General features: G+C 36.4%; 1 protein-coding gene and 1 long non-coding RNA gene across 3 annotated transcripts in view; one reads left to right on the forward strand and one right to left on the reverse strand.

Annotated features, from left to right (window-relative positions):
* ARHGAP42 (Rho GTPase activating protein 42) overlaps positions 1 to 20435 on the reverse strand; it is a 165600-nt gene that overhangs the window by 24796 nt on the left and 120369 nt on the right. For both annotated transcript variants that reach the window (XM_021381312.1, XM_021381309.1), the window contains exons 7-16: positions 19305 to 19409; positions 16246 to 16375; positions 11890 to 11990; positions 10625 to 10734; positions 7593 to 7671; positions 6551 to 6590; positions 5325 to 5387; positions 2826 to 2900; positions 2063 to 2147; positions 791 to 849 (exon numbers count right to left, since the gene is read on the reverse strand). In XM_021381312.1, the coding sequence (XP_021236987.1) occupies positions 791 to 849; positions 2063 to 2147; positions 2826 to 2900; positions 5325 to 5387; positions 6551 to 6590; positions 7593 to 7671; positions 10625 to 10734; positions 11890 to 11990; positions 16246 to 16375; positions 19305 to 19409 (847 nt within the window). The remainder of the gene's footprint in view (positions 1 to 790; positions 850 to 2062; positions 2148 to 2825; positions 2901 to 5324; positions 5388 to 6550; positions 6591 to 7592; positions 7672 to 10624; positions 10735 to 11889; positions 11991 to 16245; positions 16376 to 19304; positions 19410 to 20435) is intronic.
* Positions 14 to 9841, forward strand: LOC110390116. Its single transcript, XR_002433574.1, has 3 exons — positions 14 to 741; positions 4545 to 4767; positions 9488 to 9841. It is a non-coding gene; the product is annotated as an uncharacterized LOC110390116 (long non-coding RNA).

The following is a 20435-nucleotide window of genomic DNA, read 5'->3' on the forward strand; positions in this document are numbered from 1 at the left end:
TATTAAACAGAAAACAGAAATGATTGACAAATTAGAACACATGCTAAAATGAGACTAAAAATGGCAGAATTGCCTGTATGCCAACACACAAATGCACTGCAGTTAAACAAACACAATTAGCCTTCAAAATGATGAGGACAATTCAATTCTATTTATTCCAAGGACATTATGGAATCTGGATTTCTTGTAACTTGCAAAGAGCAATTACTGCTGGTACCAAAGCCAACAAAATCTGCGGCAATTTTGACTCCATGTTGCGCTTGAGTGGAATCCAAGATTTTATCCCTTGCTATTTAAAATATCTAAAATTATTGAGGGTCTTTTTAAAAAGGTAAGAGCAAATGGGGAAATAAACTCAAATTCTAAACTGGAGTTGTTAGAAACACAGTTTTTCTCTCTATCTAATTACCCCATTTATGAAAAGGAGACTATTACCATCCCTCTGAAATTTTGCAAGGCAAGCTGGGAAAATAGGGGAGGAATGCTATAAAATAATTATCAGCCTGTATAAAACAATCAAACAAACAAATCAAGATTAAAAATTTCATGCAGAAAGTAGTCACACAGAAGCTCTAAAAAGGTCAGAACAAACCACTGAACAGCTTTTTTTTGTATGACTTCTCTGTTTTGAGGGCTTTCATGTGGCACTATGCCATGAAATAGAAAAACTGAGATCTTTGGCTGAATAACTGAATACTACACCAAGGAGAACAACAAGGATAACAGCTGAGGAGATTAAAGGTTAGAAAAAATATTACTTTTGTGAAAGTGTATAAATTACTTTACTTACTAACAGCAACAATGAAATCTTTGTGCAGCTTGAATGTCATCAGCGGTTCTGAAAGACACCTGGTTATAAAAAATATTTAAAAGGACATTTGAAAAAAAATGCATTACTCAGAGTCTTTTTAGGTTTTACAGTTGTCATTATGATAGCGGTCAATATATGCACAATGTATATTGGTACATCCAAGGAAACCCAATCCACTGATTACCACAGTATACAACTCAGTCATGTACAAAGTCTGAAAATCTCTTTGAGTTGAAGATGGAGTCACCATGGAAGTTCATAAGAGAAACATTACCAGCGCTGTATCACAGAGACTCACTATGTTCGGACTTCCATACCATGGAATAGGAATAATACTACTGAAGAACATGGCACAGTGGGCTGCAGAAATAATCTTCTGCCCAACAAAGGCAAACAAATTAAGAAACTTTATACTAAAAATCTAATCTGAGAGATCCTGGAAGAGTCCACCTCTGAAAGTAACCTGTGAATTGTCTTAGAGAGACAAGAACACAGCTACTGCTAGCTCATGTCCTAGTTTCACAATGAAACTCTACAAGAGAGTTGTGCTTCTGAAGAAATCCATTTCTTCAGCCAAAGTCAATCTTTTCAATGAAGTTTATATGCACATTTTACTATAAATCATAAACATTTTCCAGGGATTTCTGATGCTGCCCTTTGCTAGGTGACCAGTCTAAGAAATTCATTTTTTAAGAAGGCAAAGAACAATCACCTGGGTTTTATGCTTTTATTATGCTTATTTTCAAAATTGTATATTGACTTTCAAAAACAGTTCTGTCACAAATACTATCACTCTTGAAAATTCTGCCTATAGCAAAAAATTTGGAGAGAAACTGGTAAGTGTGGGAGGAATATCTTACTTGTGAAGATACCAACATCATAGGATAAAAACAGAGTATTAACATTTTTGTGGAGATTTACTCTGCTCCAACAATGATGCCACAAAAAATCATTGTACACAAGGGATTCAGAAAATGAAGGCTCAGCAAAACATGCTTTGTAGTTTACACAAAATATTTTAAATAAAAGCATGCAGTTAATTCCATTCTGCCAAATCTATAGCTAAGCAAGGCAGAAAAGTGTGTGACAAATTTTAGATTATTACACCGATTAATAAGGATATTAGGGAAGATGATAATATACTCAATTATTACCATGTTAATGGGTAAAAGAAATGTAATATGATATTTACAAGCAAAAGATTAATGAGCCATAAAAGGAATACTGAGATATGCATAGCATCATACTTACCTGAGGTAGTTTTTAAGTCCGCTAGTTATTGTTTTATTGTCCCAAATTTCCATATCAATATCCATATCAGGAGGAGATTTAGGGGCTGGTAGAAATTTGAATTATGATTGTTACAGTTTGACTAACACACAGACTAGAAAAGCAGCAAACAGAAGCTAAGAGATTATTCATTTAGTTCATATGATTATTTAACAGTCAGATTAACTACCAATTTGATCAATTTGAAGTATTTTAATCTCTGCCAGAGGATTAATAAAAATAATTTAGCGTTCATATTTAGTAACTGTAAACAGTAAATGTATGCAGTATACCTAAGAGTAAAAGTAAGACCAAGTCAATTGAGAATTCATAATTTACTTGGCTTGGACATTGAAAGACAAGCATCAGATAGCCAGACTAACAAAAAGCATGAAATACAATAACTGGCCATTAAACTGAATTATGATGTGTTACAGAACTAAGCTTTGGAACACTTCTGGAAAATGCAAGATAGATACCAATAAATAAAATATAAATGCTATATGAAGAAATGTATTTTAGCACTAATTTCCTCATGTATATCAATGACTCCATGTAGAAAACTGAATAATAATGTACACAAGAATCTAGTTAGATTGACTACTCAGACTGCAAAGTCAGTTTAGTGGTAGTAAATGTACATATGAAATTGTAGATATTAAGACATGCTCTTCTGGGTGCAACAGCAAAGGATCATGGTATAGATGCTCCACACTATAGATAAAGGTATGCTTAAGATACTTACAAAATATGGTATTCATCAGCTTTTGCACTTTGGAGTTTACACCACCTATTCTGTACAGCCCCAGGATGGTAATGCCTATATTGTTAAAGCAATACAATGAAAACAATGAAAAGATGGTTGTTTCAATTACGCTCACACATCCCTTGTCTATGGTTTCAAATCACCTAAATTTATTTATGGAAAATTAAAAAATTACATTATCAAGTACTGTTTTATGCTACTAAGTTATTTCTGGGATGCTAATAAATGCATTCCACACAATCCACACCATAGAATCATAGAATCATAGAATCATAGAATGGCTTGGGTTGAAAAGGACCTCAAAGATCATCGAGTCTCAACCCCCCTGCTGAGTGCAGGGTCGCCAACCACTAGATCAGGCTGCCCAGAGCCATTTCCAGTCTGGCCTTGAATGCCTCCAGGGACGGGGCATCCACAACCTCCCTGGGCAACCTGTTCCAGTGCGTCACCACCCTCTGTGTGAAAAACTTCCTCCTAATATCTAACCTAAATCTCCCCTGTCTCAGTTTAAAACCATTCCCCCTTGTCCTATCGCTATCCACCCTCGTAAACAATCGTTCCCTCCTGTTTATAAGCTTCCTTCAAGTACTGAAAGGCCACAATGAGGTCTCCCCGGAGCCTTCTCTTCTCCAAGCTAAACAAGCCCAGTTCCCTCAACCTGTCCTCATAGGAGAGGTGCTCCAGCCCTCTGATCATCTTGGTCACCCTCCTCTGCACTCGTTCCAAGAGCTCCACGTCCTTCTTGTGCTGGGGGCCCCAGGCCTGGACACAGTACTCCAGATGGGGCCTCGCAAGAGCCGAGTAGAGGGGGACCACCACCTCTCTCTCCCTGCTGACCACTCCTCTTTTAATGCAGCCCATGCCATACTCTAGTCACAATTTTACGTTAACAGAAGTCCTTGCATTGGAATAACCCGTATCAGAAAACATCCAGAGAATGACTGGGGAAAGTGAAAAATAACACCCAAATGCAGTCTTAGAATGTGTTACATGTCTACAAATCTGTCCTACCCAGATTTCAGTGGAAATACTATGCATCTACATTGACCATTCCAACTAAAGCTTGGTTAACAAGGTGTTATCTCAGGAGAGATAACAATTCTGCCCAAAATAAAACCATATATTGTATACTACTAGGACATCGTAGTTCAGAATTTATGTTATGTATGCATCTCCAAGCAAAATAAAACTCAGTTCCAATCTAGCTGTGGGTTTCAGTTTTCTATTTTTTAATACCATTGATACTAACAAATAGTGCTTGAAGTCTGACACTCAAAATATTCCAATCATAATAATTTTACTGTTTTAACTTTTATTCACTTGGAAGTTCAAAGCAGAATGCAAATTTTGACGTGATATTTTCTTCTTCTCTCCACACATCTATTTTGTTGTACTGACATCTCAGGAAAAACATAGAAAAACAATCTGCTCAGTTACTCTGGTTGTGTGACTCAGAGAAAAAAAACAGGAACAGTTTATTCCTTTATTCCTTAGGCATCATAAGAGTCAACTTTATACTGTAATTCCTAATTAGTAGATTTAATGTTGGTACGTGAATACATTCTTCTTCCTTCCTCAGGGTGTACTGTTTTGAAATTGTACATTTTTCATTTCAAAATATTCTAACATCTGATCTCTGTTAGATGACCTGCAGGTGTTATTGTTTTACTAATTTTTATTATTTATCATTTTTTACAGAGCAATGCAAACTCTGAATGATTCAAAAGCTACACAACACTGCTGCTTGAGAAAGAGGAATCACGCTGGGCTCAACACTGCACGGAATGATTGTACAGCTTTTGGATTAGAAGCGACTTGCATTCAGAGAGCTCAGTGCATGGACAAGAAAAGGTCACTTCTGATACAGAAGACCATGCAGCTGTATCTCTTTGTTTGAAAGGAAACTGTCAAACAGCTTACTGTGAGTTACAAGATACCACCTCATCAATAGACAATTACTTTCCTTTTGTACATTCTCACTACCAAATACCGGTTTCCATAATTTTTATTTTTTTTTAATGGATAAACCATGTGTAAAATGACTGAATGAAATGATGGGGGATCAGGTTCAGCAACAAACATGTTCCAGCAGAGAGTGTTCATACCATGTACTTTTTGGTCTTTAGGTTTCATGCCAGAAACCAAAAGCACAATTCAGTGCATGCAAATAAAAGACCTAAACTAAGCATGTGTGCAACAGTGTATTAAGCTGTCTAAATAACATGAAATTGTTATGAGGAACAACAAAAAAAATCAAAACAAACAAACAAAAATCCCACACTTAAATGATAAGCTAAGTGCTGTTGCTGGAATTTGTGGCAATGGTTTTAAGCATAAAGCACATCCATGAAAGACTAAAAGTACAGACTGAATGATGGACATACACTAAAACAGCGCTTTAAAATACGCAGAATCAAAGCGCTGATTGAGAAAAATATTCATAGTAATCTAATACATCATCTGTGATTTAATACTCACCTCTTGTTTCTACAGCATGGATGCATTTCCTTACAAAGTTGAAACCTGCTTCATTTAAGAACACTATAAAGAGAAGGAAAAAATAACTTTTTAACTCATCAATACACAAAATCTCCATGTTTAGCTATAACCACGTTTCAGTCATAAAGGACTGATATACATTTATTCATGAGATTATGATACTTGTTCTGTAAGACTATCATATAGGTATACAGTTAGCACTAAAAATACAATGCTCTCATGACTATGAGAACATTCTACTGCCTTTATTAGCAATAGCTCCACACAGAGTTGAAAGGTCGTTGCTTTACAAGATGACTGAACTCTCTTCCCTCTGCTGAGGGAAATGGTTTTAAGAATTCAAGACTTAACATAATGACCAGAACATTTTTAATGGTTTTAATACAACAAGATTCTTGTTTCTTGCACATGCATATAACTGCTCAAAAAATACTAACATAGCAAAACAATCTTTGTTATTAAGATTATTTCCAGTGAATGCACTGCACATTAATTCTTGGATCTTCAACGCTCATTCTAATTAGCTAAACAGAGATTTTAGAGCAGCATATGTGTCACTGTTAAAATAATATCATTAAAAAACCAACAAAACAGACATACTGGTTTAAATTTTAGATTTCTGTTCTCAGATTTACCTCCTGTGCAGACACCTGTGCATATCTGACACATATCTCCTTTTCTCCTTTATATATTCAAACATATTTTAAATATTTTATTGCATTTTTTTACAAACGTTACCATAATACAATTACACATAGATATATGTCAGAATATCTCTAAATATACTCGTTTTATTACTCTGCATATGTGTAATAGGTGTATATATACCTACAAATGAAAAGGAGTGATCCATATAGAGAGATATTTCAACACATAGGCATGCATTTACATTTAAGTATAAAGACTGTCGATGGAAATCTGCAGATTTGTTAAATATATTGTCATTTTGGGACCACTCAATTTTTCTTCCAATTTATGTTAGATGGTAACACAGAAGCTGAAGGCTTTCTCACAGTTTACATAATTTAGGATGTGCTTTGCTGTAATTCAATTATGTAATCCATCGAACAATATTTAGCGATACTTTATTCAGAGTGATGGAAAGAAAACATAAATAATGTCTCTCACACAGACACACATCCAGAAACCAGACCATTAAAGAAACCTAGGAATATTTCACATCTCTGTGTTATTAAAGTGCTTACTTTCTTCCTTCTTGCTAATAATGGCTGGCAGCGTGTAGATCTGGAAAAAAAACAAACACAACAGGTCAATGTTTGCAGCTTAGGGCCTTTATTGTTGGGTTTGCTGATAGTTCTTAACCATCCGTAATATGCTGCATATTAATGTAATAAGCTACTATGGGAAAACCATCCAAGCCCTTCATCTCCTCTCAATGTTTAATCCCAGCAGCACTCATTCAGGTTAGCAGCTGGAGGGGGCAACAGCGCACAGCTCGACTCTGATACACAGCCCTTCTGCACCGCAAGGGAGAAGGCAGCCAGCCAGCAGGACAAGTCTCAAAAACCTATTCAGGCCTTGAGATTATAGATTGCCTGGGGATTTGCAATGAGTTTACAGGCACATAAAATGCATTAGAAGCCAGATTTGAAGACTGCAAATGGGTTAAATATTAATACAAATAGTGATTTCATTTCTGCACTTTTTCAGTCAAGCAGTAATCTTTGAAAAAAAACTTATTTATCTCATAAAATCTATCAACCATTTCTCTCCCTTGGATGCTGGACTGGCATCACCTTATTCAGTGACGATGTCAAGAGCTGATTAATAGTGAGAAGAAATCTGAGATAAGCCTGTCTCTTAGTAGCTTTCAGCACATTTTTATGCTCTCCACAGTGATTTTTCAAGACAGTATTTATTGACTACTCCACAACGCTGCCCAGAGATGGTTTGTCGTGATCAGTGCAGAAACTACCACTTCACAATTTTTTTTCTGAAGCACAAACCCTATACGACAACAGGCTATCACACTAAGCATAAAAATATCAAAAAAGAAAAACTCCCAGGCCCACAAAACTTCTCAGTTTAAATACCAGTAGTTCCAATTCACTAATTAGATCCTATCTTCACTGCACATTTGCATTTGTATTTTATGAAGAACAGAAGAGCTACATTTGCCTTTATTATACTGTACTGTAACTAATTCTATGTCTGAAATGTATACTAGCTTCTTTCGTTAACATATGTGTCATAAAGCTATAAAGATAAAAGGACAAATATCCTTACTGGTTCCTTTCCATCCATAGCTTCGAGCCACAGTTTTCTGTTGGATTCTGAAAAAGCTTGTAGTGTGATGATTCCAGGTCTGTCAAGAACATATACATACACTGAAATTACTAATCTTTTTTTCCCAAACAGTAATCAAAATCCAAACACATTGATATCAAAATACATATAAGAGACAGAGAGAAGTTAAATTCACCAAATCCTAAAATGGACCCTCTGAAAGGGTTGCCTAGAAAGAGCAGGTATAGAGATTGAAGTCAGTTTTGCTGAGTACTGCCATGGTGCAGGTATATTTTTTTACCTTAGAGATTTCAAAAACTTGTTTGTTCGGCATACTGGCTCTAACTGCTATGCTAAAAGGTCAAAAATGATATATTCTCTGTTGATGAAACTTTGACACTGCATAGAAAAAGATTCATTGGAACCAGAGCATGGATGAGGAAACAGTTTCAATCTTTGTTCTTGGAATTAGTATATGAACAGATGTGGAAAAACAAAGAATCAACTTAACCTGTGATCACAGATGAGTTCTTTAAGAAATGGTATGATATTAATTCACTCATTTGCTAACAGAGTGCCCAAGAGACAGACTATTTAAAAAAGTTTTGCTCCCACACCAGTGTAGTGCATCCCTGCTCAAAACTTTCAGCACATTGTCCAGAACCGTAATTTTCTAAGGTAGGTTCACCAATAAAGAACAGTAAATCTTTCATCTTCCAACATAAAAATAAATAAACAATAAACCACAACCCTTTTCCACCTTCCCCAAAGACCTCCATTTTAAACTTCTATTTAGAAAACATGCGAGAAGCTACTGGAAAATACAAAATAATGTATTGACACACATACACCAAACCAAAATATTTTCCTATTAATAATTTAATCTATTATCACTCCAGTGGAAGAAGATGTTAGGCGCATCAGCGCACACTGATGTAACAACCCCTTACCACTGCAAGTTCTGCTAGTCTCAGCACACTATTTACTTAGAATGTGAAGAAGTATAGGTAATTTGAAACATAGATAAACACAAAAGAAATCTATACAAAACTTCTAAACCTATGGCAACAAGTATATTCACTGCTTATGCACAAACCTTCACAAAATTCAGTACTACATTGTTACACTGTCCAACTGAAATTCTGATCATCATTGCAGTGATTTCATTGAAATCAGCTGGAGGAATATCAGATATGCTGCACTCACACAGGTGGGTGAAAAACTTGGTATCTTCACAAAGAATAAAATGACATTCAAAGTGAAACACTTTATGATGTTACCTTTGCATATAATTCTAATACAAATTAGATGCTGACTAACAGTTTTCACAAGAAATCTGAGCTGGACATAGGTGTGAAAAACACCTAAGTAGATTCAAATTAATTGTGCTAATTAGCAAGGATCATGCTGTGTCTTCCCCATTAGGAGTTCACATCATTTCTTTCAGTTAATATGGCTCTTCTTTGAAAAGAGACGTGAACATCAGTCTGCATGTTTTTCCTATGTTTTTGTATAGTAATGTTTCATACAGTGTTTCATACAATAACACAGGGAGAGAATTAGCACCGTATGGTGTCTGGAGACAAAATTTACCCATGAAATCTTACGCTAGAATTTTAAAGACTTTGTTGTAGCTGCTTATTTGCAAAAAAGAGCTAATTCCCAGAAAAAAAAGATGTATGCTTATGCTGCTAAGGAAATTTTGCAGATGTCAATTATTTTTAAAGGCTCTCTGTACTTTGCAGCTGATGCCCAAACAACTATGCGTCTTGAATTTAAGTTTAGTCATGTTGAAATATCAGTATTTTAATACTGTTTCCATATTTGTATGTATTTACTCACATTTTGTGTCATTGTCAACATTAATAACAACCACACTATCTTTATTTTCACAGAAAAAGAAACCAAGCTTTACCAACATGACATTCAGAAGAAATTAATGCTGCCCTTGTTTATGAACTCCCACCAAATATTTCTAGGTATTTTGCTGGCTGGGCTTTATCTCCTCTGCTGACACACAAGAATTCACTACCTCCCTGCTGAATATCAAACAAGCTGCAGGAGCCAACTTTCTATCAACTTATGAAAGGTATATGCTCATAGCAGTGACTAAGAAATGTTGCATTCTACTTATCTTTCAATATTTTGTCCTGGTTTCTCGAAGGCCTTTAACTTACAGGCAATTTACTTACAGGCAATTTCAAATCAATCAAAACGTACAGGAGGAATAAAATGATATATAAACAGTGCCTACAGCGATTTCTGTAGAGAACTTAAAGAACTGCAGATAGTACTAACTTTCAGTACAGTTCTGTTGAGCTGTGGTTGTTCTAATAGAGTAGAGGACATGTAAGGGACAACATCCACTTATGAATACTTTACAATGACATTACCACAGTTTTGTTTGGTGTATGGAATTCTACTTAACAAGAAGAAAGAAGAAACTACCAATTTCAAATGTAAGCTATCAGTTCAAGCTTCCAAGATATCAATTTGTCTAAATAAGCTCAAATAACACTTCTGCTTCTTAAATCTTAACTTACTCAAAAGACTATCTTATAAAAATATGTTTAGAAGTACCAAATGTAACCTCATAATTAACATGTGAAACAGTAGACTTGTACTGAAATTTAAAGGACTGTAACAATCACAAAATATTTCTTTGAGAAAGACTAGAAAAGGAATTGTGTTCCATCACAGTTAAAGGGAAAACTTCATTCAGTACTTACACTTTATTCCTAACCTTGAAAAAATAAATACTTTTACAAAGAAAAAACTTGCCACAAGTTTTGTAAGGATCCACATTGTGTCTGCATGCAACTGTAAAATACTTAAGACAATACATACGCAACGTTGTGAATTTTGTTAGAAAAACAGGTTTGAACCAGTAAGGACTAGGTCTTGAAGGCCTGGTTAGATTGTCTAGATAGGGACATGTATCCCTACTACAAGTGCAATTATTATATATTATTTGCAAGTTTTTTTTAAATTTCTTATTTTTAATATGTTAGGATAATAAAAAGAATTCAAACCTCTCAAATACTTCAATATCAAAACAGAAGCGTTTGTCAATTGAGTCTGTTTTTCTCCTGATACAAGATTTTAGCTTGAATATTTCTGGTGAGCTTGTGACAAGGCCATTCTACAAAACAAAACAAAAGAAAATTAGTACAGGCAATATGTTGTTATAGGTGACACATCAAAAATTAAACTGTATGACCAGTGCCAAAACATACACCAGATGACACACCAGATGGGTGTGCTGCCAGTAAGAAGGACCTCAAAAAGCTGGAGAAATGGGCTAAAAGAAATTTTATAAGGTCCACCACAGGGAAATGCCAGGTCCTGCAGAGGGGAAGGAATAACCCCAGGCACCAGGAAAGCAGCATAGCTTGTACATTCAGACTCTGGTGGCAACAAGCTGGCCATAAGCCACCAATGTGCTCTTGCAGCACAGAAGGCTAACAGCCCTGGGCTGCATCAGGCAGAGTGCTGCCAGCAGACTGAGGGAGGTGATTATACTTTCCCCTCTGCTCAGCCCTGGTGAGACTCATCTGGAGTGCTGTGTCCAGTGCTGGGCTGTCCAGTACAAGAGACGTGGGCATACTGGAGTGAGTTCAGAGAAGGGCCACCAAAATGATTAAGAGCTTGGAGCACCTGTCAAATGAGTACAGTCTGAAACACCTATGACTGTTCAAATACAAAGTCTCCCAGGGATCATTTCAGTGCTTACAAATAGCTGTGGGAAGAACTAAAGAAGATGGAGACAGATTCTTCTCTGTGGCGCCATGTGTAAGCATAAGGCAATGGCCCCAAAATGAAATACAGGAAATTCCATTTAAATGCAAAAAAAACGTTTTCACAGTGGGACTGCTCAAATAATGGAACATGTTGCCTGCAGAGGTTGTAGGGGTCTCCATTCATGGAGATACTTAAAACCTGACTGGAGGGGATCCTGAGCAACCGGTTCTGGTTCTGGACATGCACTGAGCATGGAGATTGAACTAAACAACCTTCAGAGCTCTCTTTCAAATTTTATCCATTTTATGACTGCGATTGCTTTCCCATGTATTTGTAACCACCATCTTAGAGAAGTTACTTAATATGTATTTCATATATTATATAATGAATATTTTTATTTAGACACATTATGTATCTTTCTAAAAACATACACTGCTTCATGTTTGAAAGCAGTTTTTTTTTCCACCAAATTTTTTATTTTAACACCTCCTGAATGGTTACTGCAAAGTATGGAATATAGAGTTCATGCACGTGCTAGAGTTTGTGCAACACTCACCACTTTTCCACCAGATTTAGTTTCAGCTATACTCATTGTAAATGTTTTTGTTCCTTTATCATAAGTGCAGTAATGTTTTATCCATGTAAATCCAAGTGGTCCTGGATTAAAACAAGAGTGTTAGAAATAATTATTTTGACATTTTATCACTATTTTAGATGGAGTTAGGTACAGTAGAGAGATAAAACATAAGTGTCCACATGTAGCATACAAAATCAAAAAGTTCTCATTTTTGAATTTGAACATGTACGGGTCTAATTTTCATATATCTCAACATGATGTTGCAGTGGACTGATTTTCTTTAGCAATTAGATGGGTAACAGCATTCTGTTACAATAGAGAAATAGGAAATGCAGATCTTGAGGATTACTCTGCTTAGGAAATACAGCTATAGATTTTTATCAATGGAAGGAAGCACTAGGATTCAGTACTGAATTCTTTTTTTGAAGAAAACCTTATATCTATACTAGACTCATAAAATTAGACAAAGCCATGAAATCAGAATGCATTTCTCTTTACTTTCAGAGTTCCCATCATTAGGTAGCATCACAGCAACTCTACTCCTCTACTTGTTATCTTCAGGATGCAGAGTAAAATGGCAATGACTCAGAGATAGATTTAATCTTACGTAGTTGATCACTAGATTATTTCATTATAGGAATAGCAGGAAGAAAAGGAACAGTGGACTCTAGCACAATAGTGGTTTAGAGATGAGGGACAAAATGCTGAATGGCAGAGGGGGCACCTTCAGCAAGAAACATCGGCCTTTTATCCCTTGGAATGGTTTTCTGACAGGGAAGAGGTGAGTATACCAGTGGCACTGAGTCTGAAAAGAAGGCTCATCCATAAAACAATTGGCCATGCTCAGAGAAAAGGGCTACAGAGCCATTCTTTTAAAAATGAAAACAATAAATAGTCAAAACTACTCACAAACTGTCAATTATACATGCTAACAATATCATTATATAAAATTCTTCAGAATACACTAGACTTTGAAATCCATACATGAAATCTGCAATGATCCCCAAAGAAGTGGATGTGTTGTATACCCTTTAGAGGTCACACTACGTTACTCCTTAATTCAACTACAAAATATAGGATTTCTGATGCAGAAGATATTTTGAACCCTGGCTTACAAGGAGCTTTGCTTTGGCTATGAATCTTCAGTGACTATAAACAGAAAACCCTCTTGAATTTAAGCTCAGTGGTACTTTAAACTGTGGCTGCTAACCTAGATTTGTTACAGCCTTGTATAAGGCCCGTGTTACAATTCTTTGCTATAAGGACACATTTCCAGAATTCTCTCCTAGTACCGCCTGGGTTTCCCATGTTTTTCTAAAAAAAAAAACAAGCAAAACAACTCCACTGTTTAAAATAGCACTGAGAACGAGATAAGCTTCCTAACTGTTACACATAAATGTAGAGGGGTGTTGCCCTGACAAAGACAAGACAGATAATTTAAGGTTTTGCAGTGCGACTGCTGCTCCTTTGGTCCAGAACATAATGGCTGTATCGGCACTGGTACACGAAACAGTACTGGGAGCACAGGAGGTCAACAGGCAACAAAAAGTCAGTAGATAACTTGGACATGACTGACTGATTTTTCGGGACAGGAAATATAGCAGATAGGGTGGGATATTTTCTGCAAGTTTCTGCAGTAGCAGAGTGCAGTCCCATTTATTTTACTAGCACTGACACAACTTATGAGTACTCAGAGGTGAAACAAGAGGTGTGTGACGTGGTACAAAGAAGTATTTCCTTTTGGAAAACATTATGCTTCAGAAACTGGCATTCAAACGCAGCATAAAAAGAAAATAAGTAGATAGATAGATAGATAGATAAAATAAAGCATTTTAACTGTAATGTAAATTCAGAATAGCATTTCAACCCACATATGAATTTCCAAGTCCTTTCAATAGGAGTAACACTTGGGAAAAATATGATATTGATCTTCTGAAGTATAGAACATCTGGACCTTTTAACTCTTTAAAATGAAGGAGTTCTGAGTTAAAAAATACATATATATTTTACGGCTTTTGTGTATTTTTTAAATGTAAACAGTTAAATCAAAATGGAAGCTGTTAAAAACAAACCTAGTAATTTTGTTACATACACAATGACTTTGCCTTCTAAATGCAGCCTTCAACAAAGGTGGAAAAGTGAAAGTTTCCATCAGCCCTAACAGTCAGATACCTGGCAATCCAAAAATGTAGCCATAGGGGCTATCATAAAAACTCACAGAAAAGTCTCCCAAACTCCTTGCAGGGAAGAAGCAGAATGAACTGACCAGTCACTTGTTAACCCACCCCCAGAATTCTGTCAGCTGTTCTGTTCTTTTCACATAGCAAAATAAAATGCACAATTCTAATTCAAATATTCCCCAGATAGCACCATTAACTTTTTTAGAAGGATGAGTCATCTCAAAGAAGTTTTAGATGAGTTTAGAATTCATCTGTTCTTGTAGGCCAACACCTACATTTTAACTTCAGTTCTGTTGCTCATGACTTTATAGCTAAATGAAAGCAGTTTATAAGCAGCCATTTTTTACAAACCACAAATATTAGTAATAAATATGTACAGGATTTACTTTTCCTTACAGGAACAGCAAACATTTAAGTAAGTTTTTCTTAATTTGTCTCTTGCCTACGGGATGCTGGCTGTAGGAAAGTAAACCTGCATGACAAGGGAATACACAACTAGTACCTTCCTTACTGACACATAGATTACAGATCCTGTTACCCTTACTCCAGAATACACTAATGAACAAACATCTTTTCAGTAAGAGGATGTCAAGTTGGCCTCTCACTATTTAATGAAGCACAGCATGTGCCCAATGCTTCACTCCTTTTCTCCCTCCGCCATTAGCAGGTCTCAGTACAATTTCCACTTAATTCAGGTTTCTTTTATCATTATTACACAGTTAAAACACAGAGGGTCTTTTTCAAGCTTTCAGTGCTACTGAGGGTAAAAGTGGCTGAGGTTAACTATGATAACCACTAAGGTTTCTTTATTTTAGCTCACATAATGGAATAAAAATTGATTTCATGATGTCATGTAGAAAATCAATCAACAATAACTCCATGTAATCTCAACTTATTGTCTAAAGGAGAAACAGTGAAGGAGAAGGAGATATTCTCAAAACTGACGTTGAGTTGGGCCAAGTCTAACATGGGAATTCTACATCAAGATGCCTTCTACTTATTTTTAGACTGAGAAATCAAGTGCAAAGTTGTATTTAATAGTTTCTGAATGAACACAGCACATATCCACTATTTCAAAACACTGCTATATACTTTTCTAGCATCAGGTCGATTCCATAACAAAGAAAAGAATAAATAAATCTGGTTAACCTACACAATGACAACTATTTTACTAAGTGTTTTGAATGATCCTTGCCAAATGCAGCTAATTGGGCTTGGTCTATACTTTTCAGAGTGTAAAACAGTGACAGCAGATACTTCTGATCACATATAGCTTTGAATTCTCTCTTGTGACTTTTCACAAATTTCCTGGCTCTGTTTTCATTCATAACACGATGTATCACTAGGCTCTGCCACATATTCTCAGACACAGATGACAGCCTTAGTTCTATTCCGTCATTCTTTTTGGACATCGCTTCATTTTTACGTCTCATGACATGAATAATAATTAGGTACAAACTGTCGACTATCTTAAAATTGTGGCAGACTGTACGTAGATAACTCTTCTTCTTCCACCCTTTTATTCCATTATTTATTATTTAATAATAATAATAATTATTATTATTATTCCATTCATGCTCATTAAGGTGGCTGAGTCAGCAAAGCCCACAGCTAAAAGGTGGAGGTTGTTCCTCCTGGGTGAACTGTGGAGCTTGTTCAGGCAGAGAAAGTTCAAGACAAAGCAGGGTTTGGCAGAGACCTGAGTGCTTGCAGCTTCTGCAGCAAGGAGAAAAGCAGACAGCCAGAGGAGAGTGTAAAGAGACTGACGAGTCTAGAACATCTGGACCTTTTAACTCTTTAAAATGAAGGAGTTCTGAGTTAAAAAAAAATATATTTCCTGCTAAGGGGGATGCACCCACAAGGGTCCTACCCAAGCAGCATCCTACTCGCAAGGATGCAGGGAGCAAGAAACAAGGTGCTTACATCTGTTTCGCTCACTGTTCTCTCCAGCCTTAGCTGCCTTGAGTGCTTTTTGAAGAGTCAAACATTTACTTTTCTTTAGAAATTTTCCGTCTTTAGAGAAGCAAAAATAAGAATCTCTGGACATTCAAAAATAGAGTTTTTGTTTTATCCTGCTAGCTAAACCATTTTCTCATCCTTGTAGTTTTTGCCATGTCTTTCAAATCAAATCAAAAGGCACATCTGCTTTACTCACTTTTTTCCTGCACGTAGAGATAGCCTTCCATTGTCCACTGACTTGGTGGTCTGTAATCTTGGTTGGCGGACTTCATTCTTTGCATGAGTCTCTCCACTTCCTGCCTTGTGCTTTCAAAGTTATTCCGGGTCTAATAACCCCCAAAGACACAAACAAACAGATCAACCCATGTTACCACATGCAAGTACAAAAACAATGATTAAATGAGGAACTAATAATGCCAAGGAGCAAGACTGCATCAAAAAGAGACCAACAGAAGCATCTGTGGTAGACATAAAAGGGAAATGAACACCAGAATTATACTATTTCTTGCTCTAGAAGACCGGGAATAACTCAGTAAAGGAGAACTAAATTTAAGCACACAAGTCTGAAGGTCACTAACCACAGAAACAGTGCCACCTCATATTTTCAGGTACGCTTACACAGTATTTTGCAGACAGATGCATTCTTCTTCTGAATGTACTCTAGAATATGCAGACAGAAGCCAGGCTAAACTAGAAGGTGCTGACAGCACAACCCCAAACTTGAAGTAATAAGCCTCACTAAACCACTAAAACAAGTGCAGAATACACTGGCTTGGGTCAATGCCAGGGTTATGTCTCCAGACAGCTACGGACTCTCCACACGTGGAAGCAGTATAGTTCAGAGGCCTGTGTCCATACTCACAGTAACACTGTGGATGCTGACGCTCAGGGTAGTCAGAGCATGGTAATGAACACTTTTTGACAGGACTACACAAACATCACAGTTGAGATTTAATTGTTAGGTAACAGCCAGGTCAGAAGTGGAGGAAGTGTGCCAAAATCATGGAAACAAATGCTGTGTCTGCCCTAAAAAGCATGTGCGTAAACAAGCAAGCAGCTGGCCAGAAGAATAATTAAGTACAAAGGTGGGTATTTCATATTTGCTAATGGCTGTGTGCATGTACATGTAATATTTTTTCTAGTGAACTCAGTGGGACCAGGGCTTCCCTCCACATAGCTAACATGGTGTAGTAAAGGAGAATTATTATGAAGTGCCACAGATTTGACAAATTGCTACTGACGTACCAGATGTTGAACATTTTATTCCTAAAGGCAACAAAATAAAGATTACTGTAATGTTTTTGCAAAGTCATTTTGCAAAATTATATTATGGTCTCTAATCTCCACTAGACAGAAAGATATTGTCTGGACTTTATATACTGGTGAATACTTTCCCATTTAGTGGGCCATTCATGGGTATGCACTGTAGTGTAATAAGGCATGTTAAATCTTTCCCTTGAAGACAAACATAATTTAATTAATTATTAAACAGAAGGGGAGCTAAAATTCAGCTTTGAACCTTGTCAATGACATCTTTGGGGTGAAGGGCCAAACTTCAGACCAAATTTAACTGAGATCATTTTGAGCCCTTGAAAGGCTTTAGGCCAGACACTGCGCTACAGAATGGAGGCGTGTTCCTATACTAAGAGCCTACCTCTGTTTGTCTGTTAAGGTCTTAACTCTGTTAAGTGGCCAGGCCTTTGTATGAAATTATAGAAAACAAAGTCCAAGTGACATCTGTAGTAAGCCAATGGCCTGTTGACACAGCAGAATTGACACCAGGCTGTGTTAAGACACGGTGACCTGTTAAGAGCTGGGGGTCTGTCACTCCTCTGCTACTCCTACTGTTTTTACTGCTGATACTTTAACCTGTAGAAAAGTTTTAAGAACAGAAGCAGAAGATCAGACCAACAGTTCTGCAAGACTGCGAGACCTTAAAACCCAGTGCAATAAGAGGAGTACCTCTGACAACTACAAGACAGCCTGAACACAATTGTCCCTGAAGACTATCCTCAGCTCATCTTTCCCTATATTTCACCTCATTCTGAGTTTGGGTAATGCTCTGAGTGACAAGTCAGTAGATAGTTCAGCTGACTTAAGAGCAGATGAGGACCTAGATCGGGAGCCAGATTCCAAATTTCTGTGTAGCAGTGGTAATTCTATCTGCACTACATATATATGTTTGTCTGATATATAAACATAATTAAAAATATTATATGTTGTTCCTTCTGCCCAACATTGCATCTACCATTACCTCTGCAATCTATTTACATATTCAAGCAGTACTTAAGTACTTTTAACAAAGAATGGGTTTACCTATTTCTTAATTAACATAGAAATTTAGAAAATCCTTTAATAATTCTGTTTCTACTGATACGTGCATAGCGCAAAGTAACAGACGCAGACTTACAATGCTACTTTTGGTCTGTGCTGTGGATTCATGTGCCTATCAGTACTTCCATCAGCCTCTGGACTGAAGCACATTTTTCATCCTTTCACTGAAACTGCGCTGTGCAACAACAGTGACCCCTTGTGCCTTCATCTAAAAGAGTCTCAGCAGCAACCAAAATTAAGAAATGGAAAACTTGCAAGAAGGGTCTGGGAAGGTCCACAGACAGAGAACGCTTGCATTTTGAACCCAGAGGAGAAGTTTAATAATGTAGGAACTTTTGCCTGATTTCCCCAAGAAGCAATTTATATGGAATCTATATCTATATGTGATCAACAGACACAAAAAGGAAGGAGCTACAGAGGAAACATGCCAGTAAAAAAGTCTCTCCCCAGCTTTCCTGTAGGCCCCTGTCAGGTACTGGTAGGGCCCCCATCAGGTACTGGCAATCTGTGATCTTAAAAAAATAAACTGCAGCATTCTGTACGAGCTGAAGCTCTTGGATCCACTTATTTCAGAAGATAAGTCCCGCTCTCAAGAAAACACACGATGAAGCATATCTGAACTACTGTGTTCTTAATCGAAACTTGGCTGCTGTTCTGGTTTTCTGGTTCTAACTCCCCAACTTATGATTTGCAAATCACAAATTAACTACATGAAAATTAAATTTTCCAAAGTTCTTTCCTGACTGGCAGCTTCACTACATTGGCCTTACAAAAATAACTGACATCTATTCATATTTTAATTTGATTTCAGCTCACTAAAACATCTTAAGATGTAGAGTTACCATAAAGTACGACAAGGCTACTTTAGTATCTCGAAATTAGTTTACCAAGCAAAATGGTGCAAATACTTATTATTCTTACATTCTGCAAATTGAACTGAAGCTGCTGCTTGTACGGTGCAAACTCCTGAGCCAGTTCATATCCTTCATGGTAAAATGTAAATAATCCCTGAAGAAAGGCCAAGAGCTGGAAAGGTAAAATTGAAAAGCATTACTGATTTTAAAATGCACTCTTAATACTCATAATAACATGAAGATAACAGAACGTATACAACTTGTAGATAAGGAATAGGCATTGACTGCAATAGTGAAAAATTCTTAGCTGCTAAACACTTTATCTATTCAGGTAAGTATTAGAAAGCAAAACCTAAGCACAGCTGGTTTTCCATTTGTTTTCAGCAGGAAAACACAGCAAACCTTCATCAAAAACATCCTGCTTCTTAACTCCAGGAACACTCTGAGCTTTCATTACTTGCAGTGGTAATGCTCTGCTGAGCAAGAAATCTGTGGTCAGACCTTAAGAAAAAGAGGTGTTAAAAAGGCTTTTGCCTCATGAAATTGTCATTTTTATAATAATTTAATTCACAGTCCCAGTCATTTTGTCAAATATTTCAGCTGATGGTGTGCACTTTCCAAGCCCATACTATCAGAGATCGATGTTTTTTTCTTCTGTTACTCTTGGAAATACTTTTTCACTTTCTTCATAGTAACTGCGTGGGCCATGACCTATTTTCCAAAATGGGACTCTTGAAAATAAGTTTTGGGCAGCTTAATACAACACAAGAAATCCAAATATTTCTTCCTGCTCTGATCAAGGTGTGAATTCTATCTGGTATGTCATCTGTGACTGACTCCAACAGAACAGCTGAAGTCTGTTCATCTGATCCAGATGAACATTCTCTTTGAAGTTTATTCTAAAATAATGTATAAGTTATAAAAAAATGCAACTATAATTTCTGAAGACTTATTTTATTAGTTAATGCATTTCTACCACTTACTAAGTTTTAAGATATTATTTTCCAGATTAAAATTTTTAGACATTTCAGTAAGTTGTCCTATCTATTAGTATTACAAACATTTAATTTTTTATTATGGACTAAAAATGAAAGATCCTAAAACAATACAGATTTTACTGTGTTTATACTTTATTTAAAGTTTAGAATCAACCTCACTTGTAGAAATGTAACTAAATTGTTACATTAAGGAATGGGTG

Source organism: Numida meleagris, chromosome 1 (assembly GCF_002078875.1).
Source record: "Numida meleagris isolate 19003 breed g44 Domestic line chromosome 1, NumMel1.0, whole genome shotgun sequence".
In the NCBI taxonomy this organism is placed as follows: domain Eukaryota; kingdom Metazoa; phylum Chordata; class Aves; order Galliformes; family Numididae; genus Numida; species Numida meleagris.